Source organism: Ochotona princeps, chromosome 4 (assembly GCF_030435755.1).
Source record: "Ochotona princeps isolate mOchPri1 chromosome 4, mOchPri1.hap1, whole genome shotgun sequence".
Lineage (NCBI taxonomy): Eukaryota > Metazoa > Chordata > Mammalia > Lagomorpha > Ochotonidae > Ochotona > Ochotona princeps.
The window spans coordinates 105,043,320-105,063,805 of record NC_080835.1 but is presented as its reverse complement, the minus strand read 5'-3'; the positions used below and the strand labels follow the sequence as shown (position 1 = coordinate 105,063,805).

The window sequence follows — 20,486 nt, the reverse complement described above, 5'->3', positions numbered from 1 at the left end:
CAATTTGCAACCATTTCTGTCACATTCAGAGCCATCCATTGCCCAAACCTTGTACGTTGCAACTCTGTTGCTCTCATTTAAGTTTTCCCCACTACTCCATAAATATTGATCAAGGAGAAAGTGACATCAATTTCTGCACATTTTCCAACTAATACAAATTTTTAACACAGGAAACCAAATAAGCATGAGTTATTTTTATATATGTGCTTATTATATGAAAATCTGTAATAGCTAAGATATGAAATCAACCAGGATGTCCATCAGCAGATGACTGGATACAAAAAACATACATATACATATATGCATACATATACACTATGAAATACTGTTCAGCTGTGAAATATAATACAATCTGTTTTTTGCAGAAAAATGGATATGACTAGAAACCATTGCACTTGAAACAGGCCAGTTCCAAAAAGACAAATATCATGTTTTCTCAGCTTTGTGATAATTAAAACACAGAGTACAAAAAATGAAATCTATATGAGCAAGATTGACATACTGCCTGTGTTTATACTCTTTAGGAAAAGAAGGTTTTTTTTTTTTTTTTCTACTTGCTGTTTGTTGAAAACTTTACCAAATTGGACTGTTAAGGATGTGCTTATAAAGTTAGAGCAAAATGTATCATTGACAAGCTTTTTTAAGAGAGACAGGAAGGAAGGGAGGGGGTTAGGAACAGGAGCAGGAGTGAGGGCAGAGGGGAGGGTAGCACTCTGCTCACTAATCTGCACTGTAAAACACACGAAGCTTATTTACTTTATATAAATAAAGGCAGAAACAGGCAGGTTTGAATCATTATAACCAAACATGAGTGGTCAATTATAACTCTGAAAATACTTCCCCAGATCAAAAGCAATGTTAAAAGTCCCATTCCCTTAGTTGATTTCTGTGGGCAAGCAAGTGAATATTTTAAAATGTTTTCCTTTGCATTTACTACAACATGCAAAACATAGAAGGTGATGAGTTAAAAGTTAATGAAAAGATAAATTTCTGAATCTCTAAAAAAAAGATAAAATAAATACAAAGGAACCTTGGGTTGCAGAGAGACCAAGCACCCCCTCTCCCACCAAAAAATCCAGATAAAATGGTTTAATGTTTACCAAGTATTTTTTTATGTTTCACTAGGAAATGTGCTTCCTTTAATCCATTTAGAGTATTTCCCTCCAATCTTTCTTTTTCCATCTCAAGAAACAATAATCAAATATCAGCTGTGCCCTAATCGGCTATTGGCAGACATGCAAACAAGCGTGCCTGTTAAGGAAGACATATGCAGATTCCTTGGCAACCTGAGAATACATCTACCATATGCCCCAGCCATCCAGACAGAATGAAATCGGCATATTAGGGAGTGATCCATACTCCCACATTCAGAGCAGCTTAAATAACAATAGCTGAACTACAGAATCAATCCAGACGCCCACAAACTGACGACTGAATAAAGAACACATGGCACATACGCATTACAGAAGCCCACTCAGCCATAAAAAATATGAAATCCTGTCTGATGCAACAAAATGAATGCAACTGGTATAACCCAATTCCATATTTTCTAAAATACATATGTCATCTTAAGTGAATTGCAAAGTAATATCGTATCCTCTCTGGATAAAACTCAATATTGAGATATTTTAATTGTTGGAATCATTTTTTTTTTATAAGATTTTTATTATTATTGGAAAGCCGGACATACAGAGAGGAGGAGAGACAGAGAGGAAGATCTTCCATCCGATGTTTCACTCCCCAAGTGAGCCGCAACGGGCTGGTACGCGCCAATCCGATGCCAGGACCAGGAACCTCTTCCAGGTCTCCCACACGGGTGCAGGGTCCCAATGCATCGGGCCGTCCTCTCCTGCTTTCCCAGGCCACAAGCAGGGAGCTGGATGGGAAGTGGAGCTGCCGGGATTAGAACCGGCGCCCATATGGGATCCCGGCGCGCTCAAGGCAAGGACCTTAGCCACTAGGCCACGCCGCCGGGCCCAATTGTTGGAATCATTTTACAACATACTTCTGTTATTTTTATTTACGAATAAAAATGTTGACTCACATAATGATGCTTAACATGAGGTCTTTAAGAGATTCTAATTTTTTAAATGAAAACAATCATACTGATTTCGTAAAGTAAATGCAGCAACAATAACTTTACGTTTAAAAAGAATGATCCAAATTCTGTTCTGCCACAAGGTTTCTCCAGGTATTCATGGAAAGTTTTGTGTTATTCTTCCCTTGTTATTCACTTTTAAGATCTCCAGTGAAACTGAATTTACATGTTATTGAATTGACCCATTGTGAGCAGACAATTCAATGACAGAGTCCTACAAACATTCACAATCTAGAAACCTTTTTCATTTTCTTTGTAAAGTAACCATAGGCAATCAGGATATTGTTTCTCAGTAAAGTAGCTTTTCTATTTTTTTTTTTTTTTGTAAATTGAATCACACATTCTGATACTTTGCAAATGGCATTCAGGAATATTGTGAGTTCATGTACTTATCCATGCTGTAGCATCAATCAATTCTTTGTCCTTTTTTGCAATTTCCTGAATCTAGTTTTGTGCTCATGTATACAAAGCAATGGCCATACTAAAAAATGTGCAGCTTTTCTTGATGAAAAGGTCTTTAATATGTTTGCATTATTAGTATAATATGATGTTTTTTAAAAGTTTGGGTGAAAACACAGTTATGCATATTATTAAGGTACTTTGCATCCTTTGTGTAATGATTGCATTAGAATAAATAACATATGCATTCCTTCAAGTATTTATAGCTTGATTTTACTAAGAACGTGAGCAACTTCTCTTTTGGATATTTAGAAATAACATAGAGTGTGTCTAGCGGTGTCACCCCACTATATAGAACAAGGTCTGCGAAATGGTAATATTGTGCTCTAGAATTAATTTCTTCCAGTTCCCCCTTTCTATTTCCCCTCTTCTGATCACTTCACTTCTATGACATAAGCTTATTTAGGTTGAAGTATGAATAAAAACATGAAATATTTGCTTTTTTAGGTCTAGTTTAATTTACCTAAAATAGTGTGTCCTTTAAGCTTATCTATATTTTTGCAAATGGTAGAATTTCAATCAGTTCTTCTTTATGAATAATATTCTATTTTATGCATACACATTTTTGTGTCATCTATACATCTTGTGTTAAGAAATCACATTGATTCCATAGTGTTCACCACTGTAAATAATTTTTAAATTAATTTATTTTATGATACAGTCCATAGGTTCAAGGGTTTTCTCTCCCCAACTAATTTCCCCTATATTATGAAAATAGTTGGTTCAAAAGCAGTCATAAGTCCATCATTTTGCTGCTTAAGTGTATCATGACATTGTAGGTGTAGACAATGGCAGAAACTCAGCATCCTATTGCAAAGCTATAGTTAGCATTTTCCCTCAGAGTCCATCTTTTATGCAGAAGCAGCAATGCATACTGCAATGTATCTCTACTACACAATATACTTGCCTCCAGACAAATCTGTGTGTATACATGTTTACCTGTATATCTATCGATCTTCTATTTTGCAAGAAAGTTGTCCTATATCAGAGAGAATATATGATGTTTTTCCTTCTGGGATTGGCTTAGTGGTCTCTTAGTGGTTGGGAATATTTTGTTGCAAATGGTAGATTTTCATTCTTTCTAGTGGCTGAGTGGTATTTCGTGAAGTAGATGTACCACAGTGTCTATATCTACTCCTCTTCTGATGGGCACCAGTCTTGTTTCCATGTCTTTGCTATTGTACAGCTGTAAATGTAGGATTACACCACTTTCCCATATACAGATTTGATTTTCTTTCAGTAGATTCCCAAAAGTATTTTGTATAATAGATAAACTCGTGAGTGCAAATGTCTTCTCAACAGGTGGATTGAATTTCTTTAGATATTTGATTGGTTTTGGATTTGCTGGATCACAACAAAGTTCTATTTTTATTTTTAAATGTTATATATGTTTATGCTGAGAATTTTGCTAATTTGTGTGAAAAATCCAATGTTTTTCAAAAACAAAATTCTGGGCCCAGCATAATAGCCTTGTGGGTAAAGTCCTCACCTTGCAAGCACACCAGAATCCCATATGGGTGCCAGTTCTAATCCCAATGGCCCCACTTCTCATCCAGCTCTCTGTTTGTGCCCTGGGAAAGCAGTTGAGCACGGCCCAAAACATTGGGACCCGAATGAAGCACCAGGCTCCTGGCTTCAGTTCAGCTAAGCTCCGGCTGTTGCATTTGCTTGGGGAGTGAATCAACGGATGGAAGATCTTCCTCTCTGTATCTCCTCCTCTCTGAATATCTGACTTTCCAATTAAAATAAGTAAATCTTAAAAAATTCTGAAAATTTAACAGTAAGGAAGATAATTTTGAAAAGATGCGTATGAAGCTGGGTAAGTAAATTCTTATTGAAATACTAACCCCAGAATGACTAGATAGTTTGGTAAATTTTGGTAAATATTTTAAGAATAAACAATTGCACAATGATATATTGTTTCAGAAAATGCTTATGAAATGCTTCTCAGTTCATTTTGTAGGCACAACAGAACAGTGATGCCGAAACCTAATAAATATATGCAAGGAGCAGTGCTAATACAGACTAAAAAAATCGCTGAGCTTTCAGCATTTCGTGTATCACATCTAATCCAAAAAGTGAAAATGAAATATACATCATTGCATTCTTTTTCTAGATAGTTTTTTTCTCTGCATTGTTGAGATTCTGTGCATTTTTCATGTCTGTAATCGTTAATCCTTTGCTTGTAATTGCCTGTGCATTTGTGGTGGGACTAGTTGGGTGGTGGCGAATTCTGTGAGGGTTTGCTTGCTATGGAAAGTATTTTCATTCTAAGCATTGTTAGATGTTTTTGCTGGATAGAATGTGCTTAGATGGAAATTCCCCTGTATCAAGATTTCATGCTTTTGACCTCATATTCGCTTAGTCTGTAAATATTCTGATAAATACAATAATCTAACATAATCCTTGTAAATGACATGTCACATTTTTCTTGATGTTTTTCAAGTTTTCTAATTGCTTTGCATTTTAAAAAAATTTTTCAGTGGAATATGTTTGAAAAAGCCGTTTCTGGTTTTGAATTTGCTAGTGGCCCTTTGAGCTTCCTCTTCTTGAAGGATTCTTTTCTTCCATTCCAAAAATCTTGTTATTTAATCATCTTTCTACTCTTTTTTCCATCTGGAGCACTCATAATTAAATTTTTTGCTCCCTGGGGAGTTTCACGACATTATTGATTTTCATTTTTGGAAGAATTTTTATACTGGTTGGATTAGTTTAAAATATCAATCTTCAAATTCATATTTATTGTTAGCAAATCACTTACACTATTGGGTTCATGTATTTATGTTTTAGTTTCAATATTTTTGACCAATTCATTCCTCAATCTCTAATTCATAAAACGTATTAAATTCTTAATGTTGCTGAGAGGTCCGAATTCTCTTGGGTTTCCTTGAGCTCCCATAAAGTCATTGCTTTTAACTTTTCATGAAGTAATTCCTTGTGTCTCTTGCTCAACTATTAAATTCATTTGCAGGACTTAGGTTTCCTTGAGTTTTTATTTTCTGGGTCCATATATATTTAATATATTTATGGTGAGTCAGTTGAGCCCATACACTTATAAATTGTCTTTCATATGAAGATTTTCTGCTGGTGTTCCTTGTATTCCTTGTATCTGCTTTGGTGTAAGTAAGCACTTTAGAATCTGTTTAGTTTCTTGATTTGTAATCAACACTGGCGCTACCCGCAGGTGCCCCAGTGTTCTAGTTTAAAATGCTGTGAGATTGCACCTAGCAGGCATGAATATACCTTGAATTCTATAAGTTTGCTGGCAGTTCTGGGCATAGTGTACTTGGCTATGTGTGATCTGTCACTTATACAGGCCTGGGGGTGTGGCACATCACGCACAGTGATGTGGCAGGGTGTTAGTGTATGAGGCTCCCTGAGGGCATGGATACACCAGGGTGCTCCTATGGAGAACCTCTTCAGTGTTTTTGAATTGCGTATGTGACTCCATGAGGTTTATAGAGGCAGAACAGCTCCAGGAGGCAGTCTGACAAGCTTTTTCCTGGGTAAAGGGAGGGTGTGGAGTGCTGAGTGTCTGCTTTCGGACAAGAGAACATTTTTGAGAGTGGGTTACTCAACAGCTTTTCTTAAAATTAAAAAAAAAATCAGTTCATCTGAGAGGGGGAAAAGAGACAGAGATAGATATATTTCATCTACTGGCCCATACCTCAAATCTCTGCAACTTCCAGGGACTACATCTGGATCTCCCCTGTTAAAAACAGGAAACAAGATGAAATGAGTCATCATCACAACCTTCTAGTGAGCACATTAGCAAAGACCAAGTTTAAAAGCGAAAGATCCAGAGCTGAAACATGTACACCAATATGTACACAAGCATTTCAGGAGCCATCTTAAATTCCTCAACAGATGCCTCCCACTCAATTGCAATCAGGTTTCTTTATACCCAGAGTCAATTCTTTTGGTTCCAGCCTGGAACACAAGGTTGGAGTCATGGCTGTTGCTGTCCGTGTACTTCAAGCAGGTGCCTGAAGCTGAACAGAGTGAGGGGACAGTGCAGTTGAGGAATCACAGTATGGATAGTGGGAAACATGGAATAGAGAAGGGAGGAGTTGAGACTGGCATGGTGGCCAATGCCTAGAGTCCTCACCGTGCGTGAGCTGAGATCCCATCTGGGTGCTGGTTTGTAACCCGACAGTCCAGCTTCCAATCCAGCTCCCTGCTTGTGGCATAGGAAAGCTTTGGGACCCTGCATCCATGTGCAAGGTTCAGAGGAAGCTCCTGGCTCCTGGTTTTGGGTCAACTCTGGCTGGCCATGGTGGCCACTTGGAGAGTAAATCAGCAGCCTGAGGATCTTCCTCTCTGTCTCTCCTCCTCTCTGTATATCTCACTTTCCAATAAAAATAAATAGATCTTAAAAAAAGAAGGGGGGTGAAAACTAATGAATCAAAAATAATACTCTGAATTTATGAAAACTATGAGATCTTTATGTTTTATAGTGACTCATTCAGGGCTTATGATATTTATGTTTTATGATGATTCTTGCTTTATTATATTTGTTTCTAGGGAAACAAGCCCATTCTAATTATGGAATTCTGGATTGGTTGGTTTGATATATGGGGTTTCCCCCATACGACTAAAAACCCACATAGTAAGTATTAAACAGTTCTAGACAATGGAAAATGTTTCTGCATTAGAATATTTGCATGAGCCTATGTTAATTAATGCAAATATTCACTCAGCCTCTTAAGCCCCTGTTTTGAGCCAGGCACTGAAGAATCACAAGTAAATAAACATTTTGATGTTTTTACTCTGACAGAAAGTCCATGATTTAGGGGAGTTGACAGATGTTTGAAAAGCCAGTCACTATTTCATTGTATCTGTGGAGGTTTTCTTTAAAGAAAACAAATAGGGAACAGTGATAGGAGAGTTGTGACACATAGGCACAGATAAAGAAAGGACACAGAGCTTATGTATTTTCTGTGTCATCTCCCCAAAGTGAGCAAATCTTTCTACAGAGTGGAATTTGGAGGGTAAAATTATCAAGAGAGAGCAGTGATTTGTTGAGAGCCTGCACCCTGGGAGCACAGTAAGGGTATTGCTCACTGTCCTACAGAACAAGCCGCGTGACCAGAGGCAGATAGCCTTCCGTGCTCTGTGTCAGTGTCCTCACGGAAAGGTGGGAATTATCAGTCAATCTACTGTCAGTATTGTTGGAAGGAACAGACATTGCTCCATACAACAAAGGCTGAAGAGTTGTGTTCATTTTGTAAATCATGTTTCCACTAAAAAATACTCTTCTATCACTATTAAGTGGATAGACCCACTTGTACACACGTCAAAAATTAAAAAAATATTTGTCGGCTGAGAATAATCATGTTTTTTAGTCTAAAAATGGAATGAGTAAAATAAAACATCATTGTCGTTGCCAGTAACAACACAACACTGGCATCACCACCAACAACCATGCCAACTACAATAGCACCAATACTACAACAAAAACACCAATACTACTACCAACAACAGAAACTACACAATTCAAACTTCAGGGACACTTCTACTGCCAACAGTAATGTCATCAAAAGCGGTAACACCAGTAACACCTACCAAGACAGCTACAATCATAATAACAAAAGCACCACTGAGAATACTTGTATTGATGGTACTGCCGTCATCAGTGATCATAGCAACTATGGTAGCAATAACAGCAAAAGCAACACTACTAACATCAACACACGGACCAACAACAAAATCCCAATACCATTGCTAACTCTAATAAGCAATACCAAACTCAACAAAACTGCGACCAATGGCAGAAACAAAAATATCAGAGCCAACAGAAGTAATAATCCACAACAAAAAGGAAGAATCACAGCAGCTAGAATACCCATATGGCAAAGCAGCAGTTTTCTGATCAGTTCTATGTTATGCATTGTGTCATGTTTTATGTATACGTGTGTAGGTGTGCATATCATCTTCGGCTAACTTTCTTTTAAGCCTATGAGGTAGTACGGATCATTCCATGCAATTAATAAATCAAAAATCAGAAGTTTTGAGAAAGAAAATAGATCGATTAAGAGAAATAGTGCAGGGCACAGAAGGACTGAATGCCACATCTAACTAATCTTGACAATCTTACATTTTTAGAATTTGTTCTGCTGTTCTTCACTGATATTTTTATTTTTGAATTTCTTTTGCTTTTTATTTCTATGAATGGAGAAATTTTTATACACTTAATATATACAGGTATTTAGAAAATAATAATATTGTGACCAGTAGAAAGACAAATTGTGTCTATTTCAACATGAAGGCAAAGAGTTTTTGTAGATTAAGTTTCGCAACCCTCTATGGACATTAACAGGAATTCAAACCACTTGTGCCCAGAGACAGTTTCTTAGCATTTAGTAGTGGGGGTATGCTAGACCTTTGTACATTTTTTTAAACTAGTGAAAACTGGATATTTCAGGAATGTAAGAAGAATACTTTGGGTTTCATTTAATAATTCCAGTTCCAGTATTTGAAAAAGAAAGATTTATAAGGTTCTAGAATGGTGTAATAGAACAGTTCTAGTAATTTTCTCATTTTATGTTGCAATTCTAGTGGAAATTGATTGAAAACAATCAATGATGTTTCAAATGACAAGAATTCAAATTAAACTTCTTCCTTCTGTTAGTTTCTAATATTATCTTTGTTCTCTTCTCCCTCCATAGTTATTGAATATACTGCATCTGAATTTATCCAGTACGGGCTGTCTTTCAATGTATACATGTTTCATGGTGGAACCAATTTTGGTTTCCTGAGTGGGGGTGCATATACCAACAAGATGCACAGGACTGTAGTCACTAGCTATGGCAAGTATTTCCTGTCCTTCTACATTAGTGGGATTGCAACACTATAAAGAATGCTCTGGACACATTCTGAAATCCTTGAATCTAAGACCTATGACCTTTATTGAGCAATGAGCACATTCATGTCTTTCTTCCAGTTTTCCATGATGTTCATCATATCCCATCTGGCCATCACTGCACTATGAGTCCTTTCGCTCATCTTGTCCACTGGCTTTTTTATTTGGGCCTCTAACTGGTGATTGCTGCAATGCCCAGATGGAAAATTCAGATAGAGGGAAGAAAATATGTCCAATAGATTTTGAAATGGAACGATTACACCAATGTCCTGGAAGCTAGTGTTTCCCAGGAAGGGTTGTGGGGCAAGATCTTATATCTCCATGACATGCCCATTCTTAGTGTTGGGTGCAATATTCTGAAGGTAAGGAGATGTTCTTTCCGTGTATTTCCCGTAGGGCTGACACATTGCATGTCCAATGCAGACACAGAAACATTCACAGGGGCTGAAAGTCCCTGAACAGGGCTCTGGTTGTCTTGCAGACTCTGATGCTGTGTTGACAGAGGCTGGAGATTACACAGAAAAATATTTCAGCTTTCGAAGACTCCTTGGATCCCTCTCAGGTAATTAGTCAACATTTAAATGGAGGATGGTCATTCTTATGTAGGTTCTGCATTGTTTTTATGAGTGAGATTGGCAAGAGCTTAATGATGTTAATAAAAGCCAGGGCAAGGGATATGGCATTGAGCAAGTATTTCCAAGACCATGAATATTGGTGGCTCCAATGAGACACAGAAATAAAAGCACTGGTTTCCTGGGTTTTGGTGAATATTGTATAAACCTATTTTTAATGTTCTCCATAAAATATGAGACACAGTAACATCTTTATAAGAGAAAAATATTGCTCAGTTACACAGTGTTGTTTAATCATATACTAAAGTTAGAACCCAACACTGTCAAAAAGCTTCTTGAAAGATCTCATTCTGATGGCCAGCATTAGGACTCACAGGCTTCTGTGCCTTGGGCATGTGTAGATTCAAAAGGGTTCACTCAGCAACTGCCTGCTGACCATCATTCTTGGAAAAGCACATCCACATATTAGGAAAGGACTCATGTCACTGGTTTGCTTACAATAGGTGAAGATTCTTACAGAAGGCAGTAGTTGTCTTGGATACTTCTCATGCTGTGATCTATTTTCACTTCAGAAACTCCCTTGCCCCCACTACCTCATCCTACTCCCAAGTCTGTGTATCCTGCTGTGACTATGTTACACTACTTGCCACTGTGGGAAACCCTACATTACTTAAATGGGGTGAGTATTCTTTGGGTATTGGGGTAGGGGTGGCCAAGGGCAAGAAAATTTTAGCTCTGTGGAATAGAAATTCCTCCAAGGAACTTTGTTTTAAAAAATGTAAGGCCATAAGGACCTGAACCTCCGGCAGGCAGCCACCTTGCTGCCTGCCGGGGGCCTTGGGATGGCCACGCCTCAAGCCTGGGAACACACAGTAGCTACCACGTACACGTGGTGAGCTGCTCCAGGGCGGCCAGTGCGCCATTTGGCGCCAGGCTCCGCCTGCTGGCCGCCCGGCCAGAGAGTTTTGGACTTTTGGTTCTTTGACCAGCTGCCTGGGAGGCTCCCTCCTGAACCCACAGTGCTTTGGGGCGTGAAGCACTGTGCTTGCTAATAACCTGATCTGGGAACACCTCAAAGTCTCTTTGGGGATCCCTTCAATCAAAATGGAGGAAACAGAATGCTGGCAATGAGGGAATCCCAAATGAACTTGAGGCTTGCACCTAATGGTCCTCAGAGCAAGCACAGGTAGGTGCGTGATTTACGGCTAGGAACAGGCCCAATCTGGGCAGTAAGGGGACACCACAACAGGGATGAGGTTCCCACCAAGGGGTGTATGTGCTGGAATGGGGGCTGCGTTCTATCTAGGAAACAGTTGTAGTCACCCGAGGCACTAGTGTGGGCTGGGATTGGATGCACCAGGCCGGTTCAGATCCCAACACCATCTGGTGTTATGGAGAACCAGGGTAGATGTGGGACTGACTAGGCTGGGTCTCAATCCCCTACTGAGCCATGTGTGAGCTGTATGTGGGTATGCACGAGCCATGGCTGGGCTGAAACATCCAACAACAAGAACTAGAATGGGGTGAAAGCCAGCCAGGAAAAGCCACTGTTCCTGCTAGGACAGGAGGTGAACCGAGTAGGGTTGGCTCAAGAACCCCCTGGCATGCGCAAAATCTGGCATTGGGAGGGGTTCTGATGGAGGAGCCTGGGCAACTCCTCTGGCAGGACACAGTCCCTGCAGGTAAGCGCAAGAAGCATGATAGGAAACAGCCCAGAATAGGCCATGGAAAGTTTCCCACTGACATACATTCGGCATGGGTCAGGAACAGACCAGGCTGAATCAGTTCATGTCATCCACTGGCAAATCTGATCACCAGAACAGAGTGTGGGGATGAGCCAGGTTTGGTTGCGACAAAACCAGTACACATTATGGAATGCCAGGGCGTGGTTGCCTGTACTGGATATGAATGCAGCACCCATCCAGCACATGTGAGATCCAGGAAGGAAGGGGCAGAGCTGGCGGGGGGATTAAGGGGCTGGTCCCCTCGCTGGACAGCTACTCCCACTGGAGAGCGTGGGCTGGGATAGAGACAGACCCGACTAAGCAAGGCTACAACACCTGTGCGCTGTATGTGGACTAGATCAGGGCCACAGCATCAGCTGGCAGAAGCTGGCACTGGGGACTAATTCTGTCGAGTCAAATCACAGTACCACATAAAGAGTGCATAAACCGGGACAGAGAGACCTGGGAGGGAAAAGTGGGTTCCCCCTTCTTGGGTCACTATTCCTGTGGGAGGGCATGAAAACTAGGATGGGGGCTGGGATGGTTAGATAGAGAGGTACTCAACAACACCTGTGAGGGCTGGATGGTTGAGTTGGTTAGATAGAACTAAGCTTTAATAGCCATTGACAAGTACCAGAGCCAAATGGGATGGGGGACAGACCGGTCTTCTGCTACGCATACTGGCAAACCAGGGTAGGGGGCGGGCCTGGTGGGGGTTATTGTGGGTTGCCCCGACTAGGCAGCAGCTCCCACTGGTTGATGTAAGGGCTGAACCAGACTGGACTGCAACATCCATTGGTTCCAGTGCAACTCGGGACCGAAAACAGAACCAACACAGCAACTGCAACCACCAGCTGATCCGGATGATGGACTGTGCCGGGCCTTGTGCTTGCTAGAACATACAAGAAACTAATCTGGGAATACCTCAAAGTATCTTTGGAGATCTCCCCAATCGAACTGCTGGACTCAGAACTCTAACCAAGAAAAGACAGAAGACAGAATAGGACAATCATTCATCTCAGCTATATGTTGGCAGCGAAATATGGGGCAAACGCAGACTTAATGATGGACCATATCAATCAGTGGACGACCTCATCGAGCGAAACTGGCAGTGATTCATAACTGGAGAACTATTAACACCACTTGAGCACATATCTCAGAGCATGCCCTACATCCAGGACTTGGGGTGGGCGGGAAACCGGGTGGGGCTTCTCCCTCAATATCCCCCTTTACCTCAGATACATAATGGAAACAATATGGACATAATAGCATTACCCACTTCCCTATCCCCCTGAACCTTTTTTTTTTTCTTTTTTTCTTCTTTTTCTTTTAACTGTAATTAACTATGTAAAGATTGTCAACAACAATACAATAAAATAGATTTAAAAACAAATGTAAGGCCAGCATTGTGGTGTGGGCAATTTAGTCATTCCCTGAAATTTTGGCATCCAATATCAGAGTTTTGCCTTACATCCTGGTGGCTTGGCTTCTAAACTAGCTCCCTGCTGATAATCTCAGGAAAGCAGGGGAGGATGAACTCGTTGCTTGGTGAAAGCTGATATGTGGAACTGTTATCCAAAGGGAGACAAACATTAAAGCCCTAAAATGTCTGCCTCTGAAACTTCAGCACAGAATGCTTGCTCGCATTCATAATCAACCAGGTCGTCACTCAACTTCTATAGGTCTTTACTCACACCTGAAAACTACACACATCTGTCTTATATTGAATAACAGCTGCAAATTCCAAAACCAGCTTGTGAAATCAAAATGAGCTCAGCTCTGCCTTACTCTTCTGGATAAAGTGCAGTGATTGTCAGTTTGAACATCCTAAAGAAACAGCATCCCAGATCATAATTCATCATCTTGTCCTTATTTTATTTTATTCCACGTTCACACATTTATTTAAAGAAGTCACAGAGCCAGGACCTAGGAGGTCTGGCAATGTCAGAGCCAGGGACCAGGAGTGTTGTTCCAATCTCCAGCATTGGTAGCAGGAGCCCCACGCACCTGGGAGATTTTATGCTATTCCCCCCCACCCCGGCCATTAGTTAGAATATGAATTGGAAGAGCAGCTAGGATATGAATTGGTGCCCATACTAGATGATGGCATTGCAGAAAGTGGCTTTTTGAGCTATACCACAATGCTGGCTCCTGTTTTATTTTTAGTTTTTTTGTTTTGCACTTCTAACTTAGTACACTTGTTCATGAGTAAGTGAGTAAGGCATAGTGCTTCCGGCATTCCATATGGGTGTCAGTCGAGTCCTGGTGGTTTCACTTCCAACCCAGTTCTCTGCTAATAATGTGCCAGGAAATGCAGTACAAGATGAATCAAGCACTTGGCTGGCTGCACCCACACTGGAAACTTGGATGAAACTGGATTCTGGCTTCAGACAATGGGAAGTGAACCGGCAAGTGGAAGATCTCTCTCTCTCTCTCTCCAGTTTTTCCCTGTCCTTCATTCTGTAACTCTGCCATTCAAATAAATACATCTTTGGAAAAAAATAAAGTGAAGTTTATTATTATATTTCTTATTTCTGAGGAAATACTTTTAGTTTTCCCCATTCTGTATGATCTGTATTTTAGGTTAAATAGTAGGTTATAGTAGCATTTATTGTGTTAAGGAATATTCCTTGAATATCCAGTTTTAAATCATTAATATTGATGAATGTTACTTTTTACACATATTTAATAGATAATACTATGGTTAATGTGTTTCATTCTATGACGCTTACTAATGTGCGTGTTGAAATATCTTTACACCACTCAGATTCTATTGGATAATGTGATTGAAATGTAAAATGTAGTGTTGGATTTGATTTTCATTTTCTACATAGCTACATATGCTCATTTTCCTTTGGTGATGAAGGCAGAACATAGCTGAGTCTTTTTAAATTAATTCTGCCAACCTGTATCTTTTGATTGGAGAGTTTAAACCACTTGCAGTCATTATTATTATTTAAGCGTAACAATGTTTTGTTCCATTGTTTCATAAATCCTCACGGTTTTCTTGGAATTTCCTTTGTATATTTTACTGGGAGATTTCCTATCTTCATATTTATTTTTTATTATGGTGAATATCATTCTCTATTTCTGTGTGCACTACATCCTTACCATCATTTGTTGGGCTGGATGGATAGTGGCAAATTGTTTTATCTTTTTGTTTTGGAAGGTATTTATTTTGCCTTCATTTATTTGATAGAAAATTATTCTGTGTTGACAATTTTTATTTTATTTAAAATTTTTGGATTATAGACTATGTGTCTTCATTCTCTCCTATTCTTTAAGGTTTCTGATGAGAAATCAAATGTTAGTCTAATTGGTGATCCTCTAAAGATAAGCTGCTACTTATCTTGTGTACATATATATTGAAAACATCTGAGTTTTCTAATATTTCATCTTTGATTTCCAAGGGTTGACCTTCTATATCAGGTCTTCTTTCTTCTGCCTCACACTGTCAGTGGCTGAGATGTCCCACTGTATTTTGTATTTGGTGTCTTGAATTCTTCATTATAATTATTTCCATTTAAATTTTCTCAAAATTTCAATTTTAATGCAGAATTTTTCATGAATGTCATGTATAATTTTCTTTATCTCAATAATTTGTTCTGTGTTCTTTTGCTTACTCTTGTGAGTTTTTCCATTAATTTTCAGATATTTCATCAGTCTCTTATGCACAATTGAAGCATTGTTCTGTTCCTTTGGGGGAGTCACACTGTCTTCCTTGTTTCTGTTCCTTGTACTCCTGTATTTATTTTTAGACTTTTCTGGAAGCACTATTGTTTTTTCTCCTCTGCTGGAGAAAATAATGATGCCTCTATGGCCTGGTGGAGTGATTGTTTTTCTCAGAGGGTTTTGGAGGTGCAGATAGGGCATGTCTTGCATACTCTGGTCAGTGCTTAAGTGTTGAGTGAGACTCACAGGGTAACACCCAATTTGGGCATGGTGTATCTTCTGTTTGCTCAGCATAGGGGATGCAATGACCATGATTGTTAGTGTAATCACAGTCTCATGTCTTCTTTTTCAAGGTGACCAATGTCCAGGTTTACCCAGACCAGGTACATCCCTCACCCAGACCAGCACAGATACCATGCAAAAGATCTGTGCAGTTCTTTGAGTGCCTGGAGACCCAGCTACACAACACATATTCTTATGCCATCATAGAGTTTCCACCATTTTGGCACAGAAAACCCCCACTGTCTGATATTGCTCAGGATTCCCTCAGCCGCAGAGCATCCCTTGGCTGCCAAGATAGCAGCGGCATTCCCAGCTCCAGATGCCAAGGAATGTTGGGACCTCGTCTTCCCTGTGGGGCCTTAAGGATAGTGGAATGAGTGTGTTTCTCACAGTAACAAATGTGTGTGCTGCCTTTTCAACATTTCTTTTGCCCGCCTTCTCTAGTTGAAATTATCACATCTTTTCGTACTCAACCATTATGGTAATGTGATTTTCTACTGTTAATCTAACTATTTCTATAATTTGCTGTTACCAAAGCTTGATTTTCATCTTCTTTATTGCATACCTAATTCACTAGTGAGACTGTTACTTTTGTGTTTTTATGATGGCAGCTGTTGTCCTGTTAATTATAGTGTAAGATTGTCTTGAGCACTTCTTACAGAACACTCTGGAAACGATGCATTCCTTACATTTCTGCTTGTATTAGAAAATCATTTTTTCTCATCCATTTCTGTTGGATAACTTTACTTGAAATGGTATTCTTGATTGGATATCTTTCTTTCAAGAATTTGTATCATCCCAATTTTACCTGGTTTATATGATTTCTGTTAAGTATTCTTCTGTTAGTTTGATGATTCCTTTATCTGTGATAGCATAATTTTATTTTTATACTTACATACTGTTTTTAGAATTCTATGTTCTTACTTTTGACAATCTGTCAATGAATCTTGTCACTTTTAGTTGTTCTTTGAGTGTATTCTAACTCAAATTTGGAAAGTTCTCAACAAGTATTTCATTGGCCACATTTTGATTGTGTTTATATTTCTTTGTCCTTTCTGCTGACTCAACAATGATGGTCATTTAATGATGGCCTATGCATTGAATAAAATTTTTCCATTCTTCCCCATTTTTTTCTTTTCTATTTTTTTCTTGATATAGCTGTTCCAGATAACCTATCTTCAAACTAAGAATTTTTCCTGTGCCAGCCCAACTCAGCTAGTGAGGGTGTCAACTACATTTTATTTTATTTTGTTCTATTTCATTTCATTTTGTGTTTTTTAAGATCCATGTTTTCTGTTTATTTATGTTTTATAATACCAGATTGTTTCATGCATTTCTAAATTACATATCACAAATTTTCTTCCAAATGATGTTGAATTTTCTATTTCTGATATCTTGTATTTCACTGTCATTACATTGAGATTTTTTGTCAGACAAAATCTTTTAATTAAAAAAACTTTTCATGGTATGGTTTCATAGGCACAAGGATCCCTTTCTCTACCTTCCATTATTCCCCAGCTCTGATATCCCTCATATTATTACAATATTATAGTTCTTCAACAACAGCTGCAAGACCATCATTCTGTTATTCAAGTGTTTTATGGTATCTTAGGTACAGACAATGGTAGACAGTTTAATCTCCTGTTGTCAAGGTATATTTAATAGTTTCATTGGCAGTCCTTTCACTTGGGAATAGAGATACATACTGCAACATATCTTCTCTTCCTAGTAAGTTGGCTTCAATTTTACAGCTCATTTATGAGAATATATGAAAGTGTATATCTATACCTATATTTATATATCTTGTATTTTATGTGGAGGTTGCCTTATATCAGTGAACATATAATATTTGTCTTTTGGGGATTGGCATATATCACTGAGGGTAATGATCTGTAGCTGGGACAATTTGTTGTAAATGGCAGAATTTCATTCATTGTTTTTCTTTTTTTATTTCTTTTTAAATTTATTATTATTATTTTTAATTCATTAATTACATTGTATTATTTTTATTTTTTCTTAAATTTATTTATTATTTTTAATTCATTAATTACATTGTATTATGTGACACAGTTTCATAGGTACTTGGATTCTCCCCACCCCTCCCCAAACCCTCCCACCATGGTGGATTCCTCCACCTTGTTGCATAACCACAGTTCAAGTTCAGTTGAGAGCATTCATTGTTTTTCATGGCTGAGTAGTCTCCCATGGAGTAGATGTACCACAATTTATTCATCTTTTGAAGGGCATTCTGGGTTTTTTCCAGGTCTTTGTTATTGTATGTTGTGCTGTCAAACAAATTCTAATCCCCATTTCTTCTTCCTAATGCTGCTGGTTTCGTTGGGAAGCATCATATTAACTTGTGCTTTTATGTTCCTGTGGTCCAAGTTTGATTTTATGGATTTGCTACATTAATTATCTCTACCAATTTTATTGGATAGCTTTTATAGTATCATCATTTCTGTACATGATGTCTTCAGTGTCAGTTGGGCAAACTGTGTTGGCTTTTGTTACAGGTAGGGTGCTTAGTGCAATGCCTGTGTGCCTTCTTCATCTATAACTCAGAGTTGGTGATGTGTGCAAATGGGCCATGGCCTAGGCTGCAGAGGTTGTGCAATTATCCCATAACCTACAAAGCATGTCATTCTTTCAGAAAAGACAGTTTTCCTGTCACCTCTAAGCAATGGTGCATTAGACTGTGGGTGAGGGGTGCCCATCACTTTCTGCAGACTAGTGGGGACAAGTTTGGTCTTGTTGGCCCACATGTGAGACCCTCAGTATTAATGAGAGATTAATAATGTTACAGCCAATGTTGCCTCTTCAATATGCTTTCACCATTACCAGCACCTCCTAGTCATTGAAGATGAAGCACAGGAGCATTATCATGCAGTGTCTCCTTTCATTTCCCAAAGAAATCCTGGGGACTATTATGTGGTATAATATAATGGGAAAAATATCTTTAAAAGAAGTCTCCTGATTTCTCATCAGTTCGGCAGCTTTTTGCTGCCATGCCTCTCTCATAGCCATTCAGGTTCAATCTTCCAGTCAACATGGAAAATCTTCCTATAAATAATGGAAGTGGACAGTCCTTTGGATTCATCCTCTATGAGACTACAATCTGCTCTGGAGGCCTTCTGCATGTCCATGTTAATGATATTGCAGAGGTAAGTGTCTTCAGACTACCACTTTGGATCAGCAAATGCTTAGCATACCTGTGTTGTTGGAGAAGGTGCTTATTCATGTATCAACATTAGCATCTTTGATTGCATTGACATCATCTCTGAAGTAGAGAGAATTGGGAATACAAAGTCAAACTTTCCTTCTGTAACACACTTGAAATTCTCTTGCAACATGATGTAACAGAACTAGCACTGACTTCATAAGAACCTTCCTGTAGGTGTCTCTGTGTCTGACACTGGGTGCCTTTTTGTGCAGGTTTTTCTTAACGACACAATGCTAGCGTCTATTGATAATGAGATTACCAATGTGGATATTCCAGCATTCATGGTAGGTAACTTCAAAGTCCTACTTCACCAGATGAAATGCCAGAGTAATCTGTTCCTCCTAAAGGTTTTCCCCTTGCTATGAAACTACCTTTGGTGTTGTTTCTCACTTCAGGCATCAGCAGAGCATGATGCATCTCCCAGGACAGTGTCCATTAATAACTATTGTCTTATCATCTATGAGTTGCAATTCCCCATTAGAAGTTTGTTCTAAGTCCTTATTTGGATTCTTGATTAAAGGAATAGCCATGTTTCTTTGCTTCTTCTAATAGGATTTGTGGAGGATGGTGGGGGTATTTTATATGGAAAAGAGTCATATATCAGTCCTTATGAGAATGGGACCACTGTTTCTTGTGAAGCCGTTTCATCCATTTGCCTGTCTTTTTCTCTGAGACTCCAATAAAAGAATACATTCTAGAGAAAGAATTCAGCCTTGCTATACAACTGCCATGCATCGCTCTGTTCCAAATAGGGTTGTCAGCTTCTCAGGATCCTTGTGGAGAATCAAGGACGGGTGACGTTTTCAGACAAAATGCAAACTGAGCAGAAAGGTAGGCTCTAGGCCTGGAAATCAGGCACCAGCTTCTCTTCAGTTGCTTGGAACATGAACTTTGAGTTATGTTGGGGAAGGTGGTAATTAGGACCTCCACGATTAGATACTAAGGCTCTAAGATGAAAACACTTCTCTTCTTCCTGGTTCTATCTCCTCTTATTCTCCAGCACACGAAGGTAAGTATTTGCACATTTTTGTGTCCTTGACCAAATCAATTTTCTGTGCAGAGTTTTAGGGAGTTTCACTGCCAAGTGGGCAACTTATTGGGAGTGTTGAAAAATCAAGCAAGTAAACTTGCTCTCACGGAATGAGACAAGTGGGTGTCCTGGCTGTGCTCTATAATGCATTTACCTAGCCTAGACACTGAAGAGTGTCAGTCTTTATTTCTTCATAGTCCCTTTTCTGCCTCCCTTTCACAGGAATAACTGAAAATATTACTCTCAATAGAGTGACTCTGAAGGGCTTTAACATCTACTCCTTGGAAATGAAAATGGACTTTCTTGAGAGGTATGTCCCTGCCTAACCTCAATGGTCACTTTTAGTGATCAGCTGACTGTGTTTCCAACCTATTCACTTTGCAAAGAAAGTTCCGGAAGCTCAGAGAAGTGAAGGAATTGAGTGTATGCTTTCAGTTACTTTGGAATAAGGACAAGAATAGGCCTAATTCCTAGTCCAGTGCTTCCTGCTTTACTCATATCATTGAAGCAGAATCTTTGATCCCGTGGGGCAAGGTGATGTGAAGTTGGAGACCAGAGTTCAGTTTT

At 39.0% G+C, this 20,486-nt stretch overlaps 1 protein-coding gene across 1 annotated transcript in view; it reads left to right on the top strand.

Moving 5' to 3' along the window:
• The window catches only part of LOC101532163 (beta-galactosidase-1-like protein 3), a 44,411-nt gene that overhangs the window by 16,317 nt on the left and 7,608 nt on the right, over positions 1-20,486 (top strand). Inside the window, exons 10-17 of the mRNA XM_058662335.1 lie at positions 7,082-7,166; positions 9,226-9,393; positions 9,901-9,981; positions 10,564-10,670; positions 18,690-18,830; positions 19,102-19,173; positions 19,642-19,720; positions 20,142-20,229. Coding sequence (XP_058518318.1) covers positions 7,082-7,166; positions 9,226-9,393; positions 9,901-9,981; positions 10,564-10,670; positions 18,690-18,830; positions 19,102-19,173; positions 19,642-19,720; positions 20,142-20,229 — 821 coding nt within the window. The remainder of the gene's footprint in view (positions 1-7,081; positions 7,167-9,225; positions 9,394-9,900; positions 9,982-10,563; positions 10,671-18,689; positions 18,831-19,101; positions 19,174-19,641; positions 19,721-20,141; positions 20,230-20,486) is intronic.